Source organism: Rutidosis leptorrhynchoides, chromosome 6 (assembly GCF_046630445.1).
Source record: "Rutidosis leptorrhynchoides isolate AG116_Rl617_1_P2 chromosome 6, CSIRO_AGI_Rlap_v1, whole genome shotgun sequence".
Classification (NCBI taxonomy): domain Eukaryota; kingdom Viridiplantae; phylum Streptophyta; class Magnoliopsida; order Asterales; family Asteraceae; genus Rutidosis; species Rutidosis leptorrhynchoides.
The window spans coordinates 44,776,664-44,795,182 of record NC_092338.1 but is presented as its reverse complement, the minus strand read 5'-3'; the positions used below and the strand labels follow the sequence as shown (position 1 = coordinate 44,795,182).

Genomic DNA, 18,519 nt, shown 5'->3' with positions numbered 1-18,519 from the left:
GATCCTTAACCTTAATAGGCCGTTTACAAGTCATTAAATGCGGAGAATTTTCCAAGGAATAACAAGAGTGTCGTTTGACTAGTTTTTCTTTAAAAGGAAAGATGATGCTATAACAGCATGAAATGTATTATTGAGCTCATTAAGATCTTGAGTGTTTATGCCGCAATAGTAGGGCAGATAAAATAGAGTAGAGTACGTAAAGATTTCAGTTATGTAGTTTGATGTATGGTTGGTGTTTGTTAGAGATAGTACCAGCTTCAAGTTTCGAAAGGTAACCATAATACCTTTAGTTTTCAAGAGATGCCTAATAGACAAATGAGATGTTAGTTGAGAGTTCGTTGATCTCAGGATAATACGAGCGATTAAATTTTAGACATCGTTCAGTATACATGAGAACTTGTCTTTAGAAATAGTTTCAGAATGTAGCTTTAAGATTTATGATTTCAGTTTCATGTCGAATCATAGATTAAAACTTGACTAGAATAACATCTAGTTGCAAACCAAAAAGGAAGAAATGTTTAGAGTATCTTCATAAATGTCTAAGGTAACTCCTTCAGAGTAAGAAAAGTGTTTTCGCACAAATGGCGAGTTGGTTTATTATTTACTAATGAGTTTAAATGTGGATGAGAATAAATGTGAATCATTGATTATAAGGTATTGTTTCTATCATAAAGGAACCTTTGCTTCCTTGTTCAAAAGATCGTAGTATTGATGTTTACGAGAGCGTCGTGGTTTGGCCATGAAATACCGGAAGTAGAAACTTCTTAACGAATAACATAGCAAGGAAGAGATGATGTACGTAAAGAGGTAAGTCTCGTTCTTGCACGGAGAATGAGAATAAAGGTGATCCAAACAAATTGGAGAGCAATACGAAAGTTTTAATAATAAACCAAAGTAATTTTTGAAAAGTTGCGACATTTGTTATAACAATATAAACGAAGCGGAGCTATTGGTAAAACTTGAGTTATGTACAACACGTACTATTTTATGTGAAATAATTTGAACAATACGAAAAAGAGTTGTTTAAAAGAATGTTTAATTTAATGAAACAAAAGTAAATTGCTAAAAATGCGAAAGTGTTTATATAATTAGTGAAAGTAATTTTAGAGGAGGTGACGAAATGATGTTCATAGTACAACTAGGGTTACGTAAAATTTTGTAAAGTAATTTCGATCTAATCAAAGTGGAAATTTGTAGAAGTGAAAGTATAATTTGATATGTACTAGTCAAAGTACGTAAAGTTAAGTTTATGTATAAGGTTTTATAAATCACATAAGTGAAAAATCATTTTTTATAAATTCCGAGATAGTTTGAAAATAAAGACTCGTGTAAGAAATCTTTGGAAAACAGGATACTTGTATTTAAGAGTGTATTTGTTTGAGAAAAATTGATTGAAGATTTTAAAATTCCGGAGGATAATTGTGTAATAATTGTTTCAAGGTAGTGAAAACTAATAGATCGACTTTTATCAGGGCATGAGTCCTTGGACTCGAAATGTTAACATTAAAGTTAGAAGGATGATAATGTGATTATCATCAAATGAGTAAATCCCTCGGATTTAGAGTTATGTATTAAAGAACTTCAAATAAGATTTGCAACTTTGAATCGTTCGAATGATAGTGAGAGTTCGAGAACTCGGCATGAATAATCTGGTAGTCGCATAGACAAGTATAAATAAATGCTAAAGCAGTGACTTTCAACTATGTTATGATTGTTTGAATTCAGCCTTAATTGGTCTGAGAGGAGGATACGTTAAAGTATGATGGAATCATTTCAATTGTTACAGCAGTTTTTCAGATGAGTTTAGCTCAAGCCACAACTTGAGATAGTGTATTTCACCTCTGGTTTTCTAGTTGACAATGATCGATTATTGTTTGAGTATGGCACCATTACTTGCATGGTGCCAAGTAGTCTATTATAAGTAGATATACGATTACAGAAGTTCCTTGACTATGATAGTTAAAACGATACATGTATGGAGGTTCCATTCTTCAGAAGATTATGCATATGAGATACTTATCATCTCGACATAGATAATGTAATATTGGACATGATGGTTGTAAAATCGACGTTGGAGGGTTCAAATGACATAGGTTTTTGAAAGTCATATGAGAATTTACACCGAGAGTGTAATAACAAGTGATGATTATGTATCAATGATCAGGAGATATCCATTTAGGATGAATGAATTTCAAGATTCGATTGTCTACAACTTTTTATGGTACATGAAAGTTTGTTAAATGAGTATGAGATAGATATATAGTTTGATTAGAATGAGTTCTTCGTATCTACTAAATATCAAGATGATCATTTTTCTCTTTTCATGCCCTTGCATTTGGTTTTTGAACAGATAGCTTGAGAGTTTTTCTTTAGTTCACTTTCTATTCCATACATCATGATATTGGAATATCTCTATGAATTACCGTAATATAATCACATTGGCCACCGTCATTATATTTCACTAATTCATATTTCCTTTCCAAGGTCAATCCATAAGGTCAGGATATGTGATTAATGATGACTTCTAATATAGTGTGTTAAGGACAGCAGTAATCTTAGCTGGATCGACAACATGTCGGTTTTAAGCCAAAACTTGCACTTTGGAAAAGTTTGCGTAGAGTTGTTCTTTTTCTCAAGAATGAGTTTGCAAATGTTGCTCACGTCCCTTCTCACTCTTGGAGCAGTTCGAAATGTCATCCGTGAAAACAGTTACTAACTTATGGTTCGCTAGTTTTAAGTTGCAGTCTTTATAGACTTGGTTAACCTTCATATCTTTGATAGTTATGGAAGTTGTGGAAGACGTAGTCAGACGAGAAAATTATGAAACATCGTGGTAAGAGTTGGTGTAGTTGAACGAACCATGATTCTTCACTACATAAGGGTGTATAGAAGTTTGATAAATCCGATAGGATAAAGATGAATATGATATAAACGAAACACTTTATATTATTAAGAACGAGGCATTAAATAAGCCTTTTTAATACACGATTCGGATATAGAAATGGTTTAAGGCATAGCCTTTACATAGATGAGAAATTGGAATAGGATAAACTAGGAAATATTAGGATTGAAGTAGTCTTCATATTTCTTCTTCTCGTCCTCAACCTTCTTCATAAACTTCTCAACTTTCTCATTCTTCGCCTTTTGTTTCTCATGCAGGAACTCGAGGCGGTTTTCCTCCATCTTCAATCTAAAGTTAACATCTTCTATTAGGTAGGCAAGAGATTGCTTCCCCCATCGGGCATTTCTATCACCTTCTTACTTCACCAACTTTATCTCCTTCTTTAGCTCAGCATTTTCTTCCATGAGCTTCCTGATCGCTAGGTCTTTTTTCTTCATTTGAACATCGATCCCTGCAATATGACGAATTAGGCCATCGGTAGTTTTTCGCAGATTCATGTTCTCGTACTTGGCATCAACTTCTTCGTTGGAAGGAGATCGGGATCTTTTCTTTGACGGGCCATCTTCTTTAAAATCAGCAGGGCGTTTCCCTTTACTTTCCGTTCTTGGAGTCGGGTAGTATTCGGGAGAATTAGGTAAAGTATCCGGACTATAGTTTGGTGAGGAACGACCACCAAAGCCATAAGGTGGACTTTGGACTAGTCTTGTAGTTGAAGGATATCCAGTATCTTCTTCGATAGCAGGTTTGAAGTGAGTCATTACTTCAGATGGTTTGAAAAGAATTGTCTTGTCGTTTTTATTAACGCTTGACATCCTATCATTGGGAAAGAGACTTTGATTAGCATTTTATGCCAAGATTATCAAGGCAAGGTTGTTAGGATTATAAGGCAATCCTAAGTGCTTTAAAGTCTAAGGCAGGAAAGGTTATAGTTTCCTAGATTGCTAAGGCACCCTAGCTAGTAAGTAAGGCACACATAAAGATGCAATCCTGGTTCTCTATAATAGCCTGGTTTGCTCTGATACCACTCTGTAACGTCCTCCAGATAGGGTCTGGAAGGAACGTCACTAATATCAAATAAACCAACATATTATAATACGAGAACAATTCTATATGATAAAAGTAATCTTTATTGAGTACGCAGCGGAACATGAAATATCGTTACAATGATGGAAATTACAATAAAGTAAATGTTTCAAATGCAGGAATAGTAAATGCAATATCTCTTGATCCTAAGTTCAAGTAGCATCACATAAGCAATAAGTAAATAAGCTTGATCAGTCAGCACCTGAGACAAAACATGCTAAAGTGTCAACCAAAAAGGTTGAGTAAAGTTCATAGGTTTAACAAAAGTAGTTATCATTGTTTTTAGACCACAAGATTTAGTTGTAAAGTTGATCTCCCGCAGGATCAAAAAGTAGATCTCGCAGATCTAAAAGTTATGCCAGTGCGTGATATTTAGACTAAACATTCAAGTTTGCCCCAAAGACAAGTTGTAGTTTATACTTGTCGGTTTAATTTCATTATTAAGTAATACAAAGACTTAGTTAAATGTATCGGGGACGTTACTCCCGATAGGCCTACCCCCAATAATTAAGCATGCATCCAACGAGCAATTAAAAATATCACTGTAGGGACTTAGTCGGACATAGCCGGGTATAGCATAGTTTAGTAGTTTGGTACTTGTGTCTAAGTTGTAAAATGTAAAAACAGCATGTGTCTCACCCTAATAAAAGTAAGTAAGTTTGCTAGCAATAAAGAGTGGGGCTATGAATTCACATTAGTAAGTAGAGAGAGAGTTATTCCTAGGAATAGAAAGTTGGATGAGTGAGCAGAAAAGTCAACCTATTGACATTTAAGAGTAGTAAGTGTTTTTGCCCAAGTTTAAGTAGATGTTTAAGTATGATAGTGTTGTAAGTATAGTTCGTTTTACTAAGTTTCCTTTCTTAGTAAGTTTCTATTTTTAGAAAGTTTCCACTTTTAGTAGATTTCTTATCTTAGTAAGTTTCTATAACTAGAAAGTTTCTACTTTAAGAGTATTTTCCATTTTAGGATACTTGCCGTATTAGATAAGCTTTCAATCACCCCTTTCCCTTCGAATGGCCATTTCAGGTCTAGGGGCTTGAGCTATAGGATCCTTTGGAAATCCAAACCCTTTCGCCTAGAGTTTCGTAGAAACCATTCGTCAAGAAAGTTCGAAGATCTATACATCTCTAATACATATCCCAAAATGTTTTTATGTGTTATAATATAAGTAGTAGGTTATAGGTGTTAGTAATAGTAATAGTGTATACATATTAATTAATAGTATAAGTAGTATTAGGGTTTCATTAATTAGGGTTAGTTAATTAAAGTAGTATTTTAATGATTAGGGTTTAAGGTTTTGATGATCTAAATAATATGAATGTTAAGATCATGCACGAATATGATTATGAATATAAACATGAATTGAAAGAAAGATTTAAAAGTTTTAAGATTTTGGATCATACCTTGTTAATGATGATGAAGATTAACAAGAAACAAGAAGAAAACTTGGTGATGAAGATCAAATAACCCAAATAATGAAGAACACACTTGAAAATCTTGATGAACACGAAGAACAAGCTTGAAGATCCGAATACCACAAGAGAGGGAGAGGGAGAGATTGTTTTTGAGAGAGGATTTTGGTGTGATTTGTGAATGAGAAACTAGGAGTCTAAGGGTGTTTATATAGTGCAAGTATTAGAGTGTTAGTCAACATAAGGATGTTCTAATTAATGATTTTATTTTGTTTTATAATTTTTAGTCAACAATAGGTGGTACTAGTTTATATATATATATATATATATATATATATATATATATATATATATATATATATATATATATATATATATATATATATATATATATATATATATATATTATTTTATTTTTTAGTTAACATAAGGATGTAATTGTTTAAGATTCTTTAGTCTCATTATTATTATTATTATTATTATTATTATTATTATTATTATTATTATTATTATTATTTTTACATTTACTACATGATAAGTATTATTTACTTTTTACTAATTCATGACTTGTATCTATATTTTTTTTATTTAGTTCCCAATTGTTTTATTATTTATATAAATGTCACTTTTTATTTATTACTTATAGGTTATTAGTTATAATATTACATAAATGCATAAATTTTAATTAGCAGTGAGTGTCGACTAACAGTTTATTATTTTTATCTTTTATTAACTTGTCAATTATTGCACAAAGTTAATTAATATGTTTTATAACTCTTAACACTTAACAATTGTTGATTAAAGTTTAATCATTAAGTTTTAATTATATTGTTTGGGCATTTAATATTGGAAAAATATAGAATGGAAAAATGAGGGTCGTTATAATTTAGTTCTTTCCATATCCGATGTGGGACACACAAACCGATTAGCTCCAACAATCACCCTCTTAATCGGTTTGTTCATGCACTCGTATCATATAACGTAGCTTTCTACCCCGGACCCGTTCATTTACATCTCGACTTTTCCCGGACACCCGAACTCTTCCCCTGGTCACGTCCACAGTCACCCTGATATGAACCGCCGCTGCCACAATGATTACACCCGTGTCACCCGCTCTGATACCATCTGTCGGATCGATTAAGGTCCACCAACATGTACAACATATAAGCTCACGAGTTCCACATTTCTCTAAAACCAATTGGTGATAGAGGGAGGTTCTCATGGACTTATATATGCACATTTAGTTCTTTCCATATCCGATGTGGGACACACAAACCGATTAGCTCCAACAATCTAGGGTTCATGACGAGTTTTCTGGAATCACGACTTAGAAATAGACGAGTTTTCTGGAATCACGACTTAGAAATAGACGAACTGTCTTTGTGTTTGATCTGGATTTATGAAGATTTGAATTTGCAATTGTATAGACCCGGTTGGACCCGTTTTTAAAACCCATTGGACCCCCGTAAATTTTTTGCCATATTTTATAATCTCTTTTGGACCCTCTATATTTATATTCTCTGATATTTTGAGGCCCATTGGACCCGAAATTTTAAACCCAACAGACCCAGTTTTTATGTTTTGGGTTTAGTTTGCCAGCCATAGGCTGAATCAATAGCCCAGTGGCACTTAACTTGATTACATATTTGGGCTCTATTTGTACCTTTTTTTAATGGCAAACCACATGATAATTTTGGTATCACAAAGGATCGACGATAAATCACTTATTTTTGTATGAACATAGATAATTCAACACAAATTATCAGTCATTAATAAAAACCGCGCTACTCTATCATCGTAGTTACTTTCTTTGTTTTGAGCCACAACTTATGTACATCACCATTAATTCATGACAATAACCCGACTAAAATCTAGTACTTTCAACCCACCGAATAAAAGTTATCCACATCATGCTCACCACTAACATCTCCATCGATTGGGCCAACACAAAATATAAATGAGTGGTTCATGGCTCATTCTCGGGCCGATGTGGGCTAGAATGTTACAAACTCTCCTAACATAAACTCCTGACGTGATATCATATAGTTAGCCGCTAAAGCTAAATTAATCGACTAACTGAATATCATTATGTTTCAACTAATATCATGGTAGAATATATTAACCACAACTTTAAACTTATAAAGAATTCATACTTTTTTTTTTCTTTAAACCGAAGACTAGTTGTTACATTAACTCTAAAACTTTAAGTACACCACATTATTTTCAACATACAGTAACATGTACATGGTTGTTTTAGTAAGCTAAAATGTGATGATAAAAGACATCGTACCTTTTTGGCTAATAAATTAGTGGGCATATGGATGGTTTAGGTGGTCTCATATATCACCACATGAATGATAAACTACATCTTTTAATTTTATGTCTTATTATAACTACCGGACAGTTGATGATTTCAATTTGAGGCATAGATTAAGGTGTTGTTTATTTTTTAAGATATTTTGGTCTGAAGATGTGCGGACCGTATTTATAGAAAAGATGTATCCTAAAGGTCTGTATGCTGAATAATTAAGACTGTTTGTTTTTATGTCAGTAAAAGAACTTAATCATATCTGCAGCACTTATGCTAACTTAGAAGCATATTGCTAACTTCATCATGTCTGCGAGGTTTTTGACAAAATAAGACATTATTTTATATTATGTCTTCAGAGAAATAAAGAGTCTGCATTAAAAACGTTTGCGGACGCAGTCGTACAATATAATAAGATTTGCAGACTGAGAAACAAAACTTATATGATCTTATGGTATTGGTTTAGCAAATTCAAATTTCATCATGAATTTTTTCTAGAAAAATATCAACTTTAATTAGCATAATGGTTACCTCACTGTACACATACCATAAATAAATCAGAGTAAATACAGTTTGGTGTGTTTAATTTTCAGTTATGAACCGAAAAATCGACTGTTACCGGAACAGAACCTTGATTGTGATAATTATGTCATCCTAACTTTGTCGAATCAACAAGGGTTCAAGTGGCACGACTTGCACAATTTTAAGGCTTAATTGAGCCCACGACATCTTTCAATGTACACTACACAGTATGTCTCAAACTCGACCTAAAATATATTAGTAACATTTTTAGACTGCATCACAACAAGCAATTGTATTAAGAAAGAAATCGTGTTTGTTTTTTATATTCAAGCAACTAAATAGTACATTCATAGATGGTCCTATATCAGCAATGTTTTCCTAACATTTAGTTTAGAGAATACAGTAAATTACAGTCCGTAAATATTTTCTCATTACTAAACTTAACCTAGTTTAGCTCTTAGAGTGTAGAGACTTTGGCCACACCTAAAACAGAGTCAAATCACCACCACCTTAATTAAATAACATTGAAAGCATGGGTGTTTATCGGTTCGATTTTTGGTTTTTCGGTTTATTCGGTTCGGTTTTTTAGGTTTTGAAACTTATAAAATCAAAATCGAAAACCAAACCGAAACCAAATTTAAATATGAAAACCATAACCAAAACCGAACCGAAAACCGAATTTAATTTCGGTTTGGTTTCGGTTAAAACCGAAAATTACTAAAAATAAAAATCTTAACCAGCATAAACTTACATATAAATTAGGAATAACGGTTGTAGAATTAATTTAAGTATGCATGGTATATAACATGTTTATTGTTTAATAAAAATGTAATAATACATCAAATATAATATAAATATATAAATATTATAATTATAAATATGTTTTAATATGTTATTAATTTGAATTCGGTTTTTAATTCGGTTTTCGGTTAACCAAATTTAAAATTTTCAAAACCAAAAATCAAACCAAAAACCGAATTACGGTTTCGGTTTCGGTTTCGATCGCTCCGAAAACAGTTTAAAAAATTCGGTTTAGTTTTTTTTGGTTTGGATTCGATTCGATATTCGGTTTTTTCGGTTTGAAACTAAATGGTGCATACCCCTAATTGAAAGTAAATTTACATTTCACTATCAATCAATAATTATGAACAAGCTACTCAATATTTGTGACTCAGGTTAACTTTTATTTTAAGAGCTCCGAAAACACAAACATAAAAATTATTGTAGATCAGGTGTTCATCATTTCAGTTTTCGTTTTCCTCACTTTATGCGATTTTAAAACTTTGGAGGTAAAATCAAAACCAAATTCAAATTTCTAAACCAAAAATGAATTTGAATACGGATCGGTTTCGACTAAAAACGAAAAACTAAAAAATCATAATTTAATAAAAACTATTATAAAATAGCGTTTTAATTTGACTTTTGGTTTTGAAATCGATTGGTAATCTATGTTTATTGAGATTTGAAGTGTTATATTAGTTGAATTTGGTTTTCAGTTAATTTGAATTCAAGAAAGTAAAATCGTTAAGATATTTTGAGGAAAAAGAGCTAACATTCACGTTATTTTTGTTTTATGCGACTGGTGAATGTAACTCCATATATTAGACTATAATATAGGGTTAGATCATTATGAGTAATTCAACCTAATGAACACAGTTTAAAAAAAGTCACTCGCAAATGTACTTTTTTTGTCTACTTTTCAGTTTTATCCCTTACTTTTTACCTATATTTTTGTTTTGGTTAAATATAGTAATGGTATAAAAGTACTATAAACGATTAGTTTGACCTATTTTTGAAAGTGAGGTGATTTATTCATATTAGAGTGCTCCAAACAATGACACAACTTCCTCACCAGGACTAGATGCTACATCAGTGCCACATCAACACTTTCTCATTCGGACTAAACACTCACAACCATTACATAGTACATACTTCCTCAAAAAAACTGTGACCTACTATATTAATTAATTAAATGTACAACTATACAAGCAAAAAATACAAGTTATATATACATATACACAGTCCTTCAACATGCTTCATAAAGAAATGGAAGAGGGCAAGGAAGCTGGGCGAAGAAGAGGGCAGGCAGCAGGGCACCCTGCTGCCATTGACGTGGTGCTGGGCGGAGACGAAGAAGGCACAGTTGGAACTGCCCTTAAAGTACAAGTATTTTTTGCGTGTCTTAATCTTTTAATGATAAATTAGCATTTTCCAAAAAAAATGTTTTTATCATTAAAAAAAATAATAATAAAAAAGGGAGAAATTTTACTGTTCTCAAAAATATTCGGATGAGAAATATGACGTCCACGCGAAGGTTTGTATAAAGAACCTACTTTGTAACTAACATGTCTTCACAACAAAATCAAATGCCTTATTTTCTTTAAGGTTTTTGCAACTAATCTGCTTGTTTTCTTTATTTTCCAAAAATAAAAATAAAAAATGGGCACAGAAGGCTCTCATGAACCACTTATTATTTCCACTAAAGAAGATAACAGCTTTGGTTACATCAAGAAACCATCTTTTTTACTAAAATCAACCAAATGGGTTCTGAAAATTGCAATGTGGTTGATCTTCATCTCATGGGCTAGTTTCTTGTTTTTGCTTCCATCAGACCCAGTAAATAATTTATATAAAAAATTTGTAACTGCTACTAATGGAACTCTGTTTGGGGTCACAGGTATGTTATGATCTACACTTTCAATTTACAAAAACTTCACTTTATAGAATTATACATTAATTTTTTTTTTTTTATTAAATAATTTCAGGAAGCATCTTTCTGATATACAGTGGTCCAGTAATTATCATTGCTTTTCATGCTATAATTTATCTTAAGATAACTGAGGGAGAAGAGATTCAAGAGTAATTAATCTGTTTAAAGTGTTTATTGTACTACATATATTGATATAGATATAGATATATAGTTGTTGCTCATGGGTAGTTACTAAACTTATATTATGATTCTTTTTGTTATTTTTTCTGTAGGAAAAAGGAAAAAACAGCAAGTTTTCGGTTATGGACGTACCCGGTGATCATAGATGGACCGTTTGGGGTTGTTACGGCAGCCGAACTGATTGGAATTGTGCTGTTTGGTGTGTATATCATTTGGGCTGTTACAGCTTATACTATTACAAACATCAGTCTGTTACCCTTATTTCAAGTCACTGATGCAGGCAAAAGGTAGACACTACTATGCATTAAAAGTTGTGGCTTACTATGATAATGTTATTAGACTCTTACGAATCCTGAGTCGAGTTCGAAATCTCAAAAACGAGGAAAAATGGACTTCAGACTTTTAATTGTAATGTTTTTGTAATCATACATACAACTTTTATGGGTAGATCATGTTATATGTTATTTATTATTTATTATTATTATTTTTAGAACTGCAAACACACACACGCTCATTTTGTCCACGATGGGACTCGAACTCATAACCTTAAGGTTAATGAGACTCGTTGATACCGGCCAGAAGCCCTTTGGTATCATGTTATAAGTTATTGATACCTTGTTTTTGTTAACCCTATAAATGATTATTAAGACAACTAGAATGAGGTGCAAACTTGTTTAGTTCTTATTGATACTAAACTTGCTTTTCTATATTGAATTTTGTGTTCCTAACACTCTCCTTAATTGTTTTATTTTATGTTTGATTATTTGTATTCAGGTATGTTATATTGCTAGAGCTAACAGGACTGCGATTGGGGTTTATTGGATTAATTTGCTTGGCATTTTTGTTTCTGCCAGTAGCAAGGGGATCAGTACTTTTAAGACTTATAGATATCCCTTTCGAGCATGCAGCTCGATATCATGTATGGTTGGGACATCTCACAATGTTGCTCTTCACTCTTCATGGTCTGTTTTATGTGATCGGGTGGGCCATCCAAGGTCGTCTCATACAAGAAGTGGGCTCTTTAACAATCTTTCACTTGAAAATTCATGGTTTTCTTCATTTTATATGTTGAATCTTATAACCAAACTAGTCTCACTTAGACCATTGTTATAGTCATTGTGACACGGAGAGGTTGTGGGTAAGGTTGGAAAGTTGTGAGACGAAAACAAGTCAGTTGGGACTTTAAAACGATTAGTCAGTCGAGTCGGGTTGAGTCAGAAGTTGACTAACGTTGACTTTTGGTAACATGTGCTTATTTAAAATATATATTACACATAAATATTTCAGACGTAAATACTTCAAATATATGTATAGAGCACAAAATCTGATTATAAAAAAATATTAAAATTTTGACCCAACTTTGCCTATCCTTTACTTTGACCGAATTTGACTGACTTTGACCGACTCAGACCCGACTAAGACAGAGTTAAATCGAATTTTAATGACTTTGACCCGAGTTTTTAGCGTTGACCGACTAATTTGAGTTGAATGACCATGACATGGCAATGCTGTGAGAAAAATGGTGTAGTGGTTAAGTTTGTGGAAGAGCGTTGTTGGAAAATTGTGGATGATATGGCAAAATATAATTGGTACCCGAGTGAAACGGAAAGGAAAAGCTATTAAAATATTACTATTAAACGCCCCAAATATTCCCCGTTGTAACTTCACGCACGCCACTTTAAAATCCTACAATTCCCTATAAGGGGGCGTTTATGGCGATGTAGCAGTGCCACATAGGACACAAACACGCGTGGAAGGGACCATAATAAGATCGTCTTATGGGGTATCTGGACCTGTGTTTTGAAGGGTGTTGACATATTCGGGTTTTTGCAGCTCATAGCTTGGAAAAGTATTGGAATAGCTAATCTTCCTGGCGTGATCAGTCTAGTAGCAGGTCTGTTGATGTGGGTGACATCACTTCCACCTGTTCGGAGGATAAACTTTGAACTATTCTTCTACACTCATCAACTATACGTTGTTTTCATCGTGTTCTTGGCAATGCACGTTGGCGATTTCATTTTCAGTATAGTTGCTGCTGGAATATTTCTGTTCATGCTTGATCGGTTTCTAAGATTCTTTCAGTCACGAAAGACAGTCGACATACTATCAGCCAAATGCCTCCCATCTGGAACCGTAGAACTAGTTATTTCGAAACCACCAGGCATGGCTACTACTTTATATGTACATATTATACCTGGAAAACGAGTCGTTTTGGGTAACGGGTTAAAACGGTTTTGGGTTGAAAGGAGTCATGGGTCAAACGGGTCAAATATTTAAACGGGTTCAAATGCGTCAAGGGTCTTAACGGGTCATGTTTCAAGTTTCACAATTTGCGTTTCACTATTCTTTCGCGTTTCAATTCCAGATTCCCATTTCAGTTTTCCATTTTGGAAAATCAAAAACTGAAATACGAATCTGAAAACTCAAACGTAAAACTGAAAACTGGAATGGGAAATTAGAATAATAACCTAAAGCTCGAAACTAGAAACCAAAACGCGAAACTTAAAACTGTTAACATTACATTTTGACCCATATACAAGCCCCATGGGACATGTCTTTATTTGTTGGACTTGATGGATTTTGACCCAGTTGACCCATTTCTTTATGTTTGTCTAAGCCCAAATGAGTTGACCCATTGTTTTTCCAGGTATAGTATAGATTGTCCCGATTTGTTTAAATGAATATATTTGACTTTTTATGCAGGTTTACGATACAACGCACTTGGTTGGGTTTTCATCCAGATTCGAGAATTATCATGGTTGCAGTGGCATCCTTTCAGTGTATCATCTAGTCCTTTAGATGGTGATAATCATCTTGCTGTTCTTATAAAAGTCCTTGGAGATTGGACCGAAAAACTAAAGGGACGTATCTCGAGTGTTACCGGGGATAAAAGTGTAACAGATAGCCTCCTGCAGCCGAATTTCGCGTTAAAGGCATCCATTGAGGGTCCTTACGGGCACGAGTCACCATATTTCTTAACGTATACACTCTGCTCCTATATTTCATAGTTACTTGATGTGAAAATTTGAACTTAAAAGTAACATACTTTCTGTTTTTGGCAGGTATGAGAACCTTATATTAGTTGCTGGTGGCATTGGGATTTCACCATTTTTGGCTATCTTGAGTGATATTCTTCATCGAATCAGGGAATCGAAACCCGGTCTTCCTAGAAATATACTGATCGTTTGGGCTGTCAAAAACTCGGACGAGCTTCCACTTCTTCATTCACTTGACATTAACTCAATATGCCCGCATTTCTACAACGTACTAAATCTCGAATTTCAAACCTACGTCACTCGAGAATCAGAACCTCCACTGGTATGTGAAATACTACACTTTGTCCAATTTCTAATTTGGATAACAAAGTTTGTTTGCACCATAAAGAAGGGTGGTAATATATCCACCATTTTTTCTGATACATCCCACCATACAATATGCATTAACATGTTGTAATGTACAACCTGATAATATACAGTTATGGTAGATGTATAAAAAAGAGGGTGAACGTAAAAACTCCAAGTAACTGGTTTATAACTGATATATTAAAAGGATGTACAGATCAAAGCAACAACAGATATGTTACCAGCTACATCATCAGGTAGAAGTGGAAACCCGTACAGATTACACTAAATTAAAATTATGAAAATTATAAATTTTTACTTGCAAAGCAAATATGTAGACCAAAATTGTTACTTTTATATGCAGGTGTCTGTTTGTTTAGTATCCGAATTTCTAACGTGTGATTATAACTACAGGAAGAGGGTAAAATACCGAGTTACGCGAGCTCATCTAAATTTCCTGCTCCTGTCGGTGGTGGCATGTCTAGTTTGGTTGGAACAGGACATACCATTTGGTCTGGAGCTTATATGGTGGTATCTACAATTGGTTTGGTACTATTGGTTGCTTATTTGAACATATTTTACATCAATCCTTACAACATAACTCACTGGTGGTATAAAGGCCTTCTATTTATGGTATGCATGGCTGCAAGTGTTATTCTATTTGGAGGATTTGTGATCGTTTTATGGCATCTTTGGGATATAAAAACCGCAACAAACGTTGAGAAAAATAGTACGATAAGTGGTTTGGGGCATGATGAGTCGAACGGATACAAGAATCCATCACAGGAAGGTTTTGTTAATGTTATCAAATATGGAAAAAGACCGAACTTCGAAGGTAAATGGTTACAAAATATGAGATATGACAATGTTTAAACATGTCAAAATCTGCGGGTTGAGTAACTGGTCAAATAATAATACATGGGTACATACATCTCATTCAAGATTAATTTAGAAAATTAGCATGTAACATATCATACTTTTATACTCCCTCCGTTCCTATTTATTGTCCATATTCATTTTTAGGATGTCCCAAATTAATTAACCACAATAAATAGATAAAAATAACGAGGTAAAGTTCTTTTATGCCCTTAATGTGTTCATTTAAGACAAATAAAATAAAAACTGTAAAAACTAAAAAGTAAAGGGTAAAACTGTAAAGTTGACAAAAGTACGATGTAATAATGATGTTTATTAAACAGTGTGCGGGATTGATAATTTCACTTTCATTTTTACTACTTCCACTTAAAAGTACTAAACTGGCCTTAATGATGCCTTATACAAATTCTTGTTATAGTTTAAATCGAGGTTATAATTGGAAAAAATGCATAAAAAGATGGTGGAAGAATAAAATTTAAGGCTGGAAATATCACTTAGTAAGCTATATATGAGGTATACATATATACATATTTGTAAACTTACAGAAACATCTTGCTTTACAAACATGGTGTAGCTTACTTGTGTCCTTATTGTCAATACAGATATATTTGGTAATATGGCAGAGCGATGGGGCAATGTGGATATCGGGGTGATGGTTTGTGGGCCGACAGCGCTTCAAACAAGCATTGCAAAAGAATGCAGATCAAAGAATTTTAAAAGGACGAGCAATGAGCCTATCTTCCATTTCAATAGCCACACTTTCGATCTATAAGTCCCACACGAAAGTGCTGTATGTTGTTATAGTACATATATGTAATTTTTATGTATATATGGCTTAATTTGGTGAAGAATATAAAATTCTCCAAAATTATGATGAGTATAGTTCAAATAGTCATAAAGTGATTCCTGCCATACTTATCGGTAATATATTGTAAATGTATAATGAAAATATGAACATGATATCATGTGATCTTACTTTCTTTATGTTAGCACACACAATTTACTTTATGCTCAATTTTTTTGGGGGAACTGCTTACAAAACAAAATAATTGCTCTGCACTTGTTTATCTAACTAATTGAGTGCGATTGTTAAATAGGATATGTATGACATCTATTGTAAATCATCCCATCCCATCCCATTTATTCTTCTTATTGTAATTTAGTAAATATAAATATAAATGTTCTTTTTTCCTAGAAAAGGCCAAAATTTTATAAAATGAAACACAAGAATGTACAAGCAGATATACATATGAATGTACAGAATGGAGCTGCAACTCCCAAACCAAATTAAAACACAAACTATAACATATACAGAAGATACAAAAAAGATGAGAAGCAACACTTCATTAAAAGCCCGCCCATACGGCTCCCTGATTCAAAACCATTTCCAAGTCTAGTGATTATCAAGCAATTAACGGTAACTATAGTGCCCAATTCATATCTATCTCTTTTATTTCTATATCTATAATAAAGGAGAACTAGTTTAAAATTAAATGGTTATGTGCACTATATTATCCATGTTATATGCCATATTATCCATGCTTTATGTCATTCTGTTGTGCTTTACGGCTATATGTGTTTTCTTTTATGGTTACTGTGTTTGGTTGCATCTTTCTAGGCGCACATAACTCTTTCAGGTAAGTATCTTTTGCCCTCCCTATTTCGTTTTTATGAGCATTTCTGGCCGGAGGTCCGTTAGGAAGCAATCTCTTTTGCTCTAGAGTAGAGGGAGGGACGACCTTATCTAGTCGAGGGTTCTATACCCGCGGATGGAGTAGTGATTTCCTTCTAATCTAGGGTACGAGGAATGATTGTCTACACCTACCTCTCTCATATCCCACTTTCGTGGGATTGAGTGTTGTTGTTGTTGTTGTTGTGTAGTTTAATACCCGTGGATTCGCAGGATTAAAAAAATGAACTTGCAATATAGATATAGATGTAATAAAATTGAATGATGTAATAAAATGAGTTTACACGTAAGTGTGATGACCCGAAATTTTTTGACTTATTTAAACCAATTCTCTATACGATTTATTATTTTAACACGCTAAACAAAGTCTGTTAGATTGAGTCTCAAAATTTTAGAACTGTTTCATATATACAATTACCTTTGATTATTCTCGACGATTCATGAACAATTATATGTATGTATATATATATGTACAAGTAAAAACGACTTTCCTACAGTAAAACCCTATTTGCTACAGTAAAAATTACTTTGCTACAGTAAAACACAATTTGCTACAGTAAAACACTATTTGCTACAGTAAATCCGTATTTTGCTACAGTGCTACAGTGAAAACGAGTTTACTACAGTGATTTGCTACAGTAAACACTATTTGCTACAGTAAAACACTATTTGCTACAGTAAAACACTATTTGCTACAGTAAAACACTATTTGCTACAGTAAACACTATTTGATGTCGACGAACTAGCAAACAAAAACAGAAAAGGTGGCCATGCGATCGCATGGCAAAAACACTGAAAACTCATGCGATCGCATGAGCTACAGTAAATCGAAAAGTACTATAAAATGTCAGTTTTGCTCGACGATATTTTTCATAAATATATATGTAACTTAAGTTTTAATTTATAATTATAATTATAATTTAAGTTTAATAATAATAAAGTATATTCGAGGGTGTTTTAATTCGGGTTTCAAACCGCTTTAAGCTAAGGAAATATTGGGTATTGTTCGGGGTATTGTTCTTGAATCCAAGGCCAACCATACAGTCGTCTACCATCATTACGTCTACGCAATTTGCCAACAATATTGAGTCTCAATATTGAACTGTGAGTTATAGATCCCTTTTTAAATACTTTAAATATTTTTGGGCTGAGAATACATGCAATTTATTTTAAACGCGATAAGACACAAGTACATACTAAATTCTACACTGAGTTAAACCGGAAATCCCTTAGCTTTGGTAACTAGTAGCTGCCAGTACATAGGATATGGACTGGTGGGCGCGAATAATTGTATATGGATCCATAGGGCTTGACATCCCCGTCCGAGCTAGAGCACTAGCCTTTTAACGGACGTATGTTATTTGAGTTTAAGACACGTTGGTTTGCGTGTATTAAAACGAATGGGGTAATTATCACTATAACGTTAAGTTTAGTTACCAGGGTGCTCTGTTACGTAGAATCTATTGATAAACTTTTGATGAAATCTTGTGGTCTA

General features: G+C 33.3%; 1 protein-coding gene across 2 annotated transcripts; it reads left to right on the top strand.

Moving 5' to 3' along the window:
- Positions 1-10,574: 10,574 nt before the first annotated feature.
- On the top strand, positions 10,575-16,314 carry LOC139855831 (ferric reduction oxidase 7, chloroplastic-like). 2 transcript variants are annotated; one of them, XM_071845075.1, is made up of 9 exons: positions 10,575-10,904; positions 10,993-11,086; positions 11,210-11,404; positions 11,892-12,036; positions 12,951-13,278; positions 13,821-14,097; positions 14,180-14,435; positions 14,873-15,293; positions 15,937-16,314. In XM_071845075.1, exons 1-9 carry the CDS (start codon positions 10,667-10,669, stop codon positions 16,104-16,106), a joined length of 2,124 nt encoding a protein of 707 aa, XP_071701176.1. In that variant the 5' UTR covers positions 10,575-10,666; the 3' UTR covers positions 16,107-16,314. The 2 variants fall into 2 exon arrangements, with proteins under 2 accessions (XP_071701176.1, XP_071701175.1); XM_071845074.1 differs by having other exon boundaries at positions 11,892-12,129.
- The last annotated feature ends 2,205 nt before the right edge of the window (positions 16,315-18,519 follow it).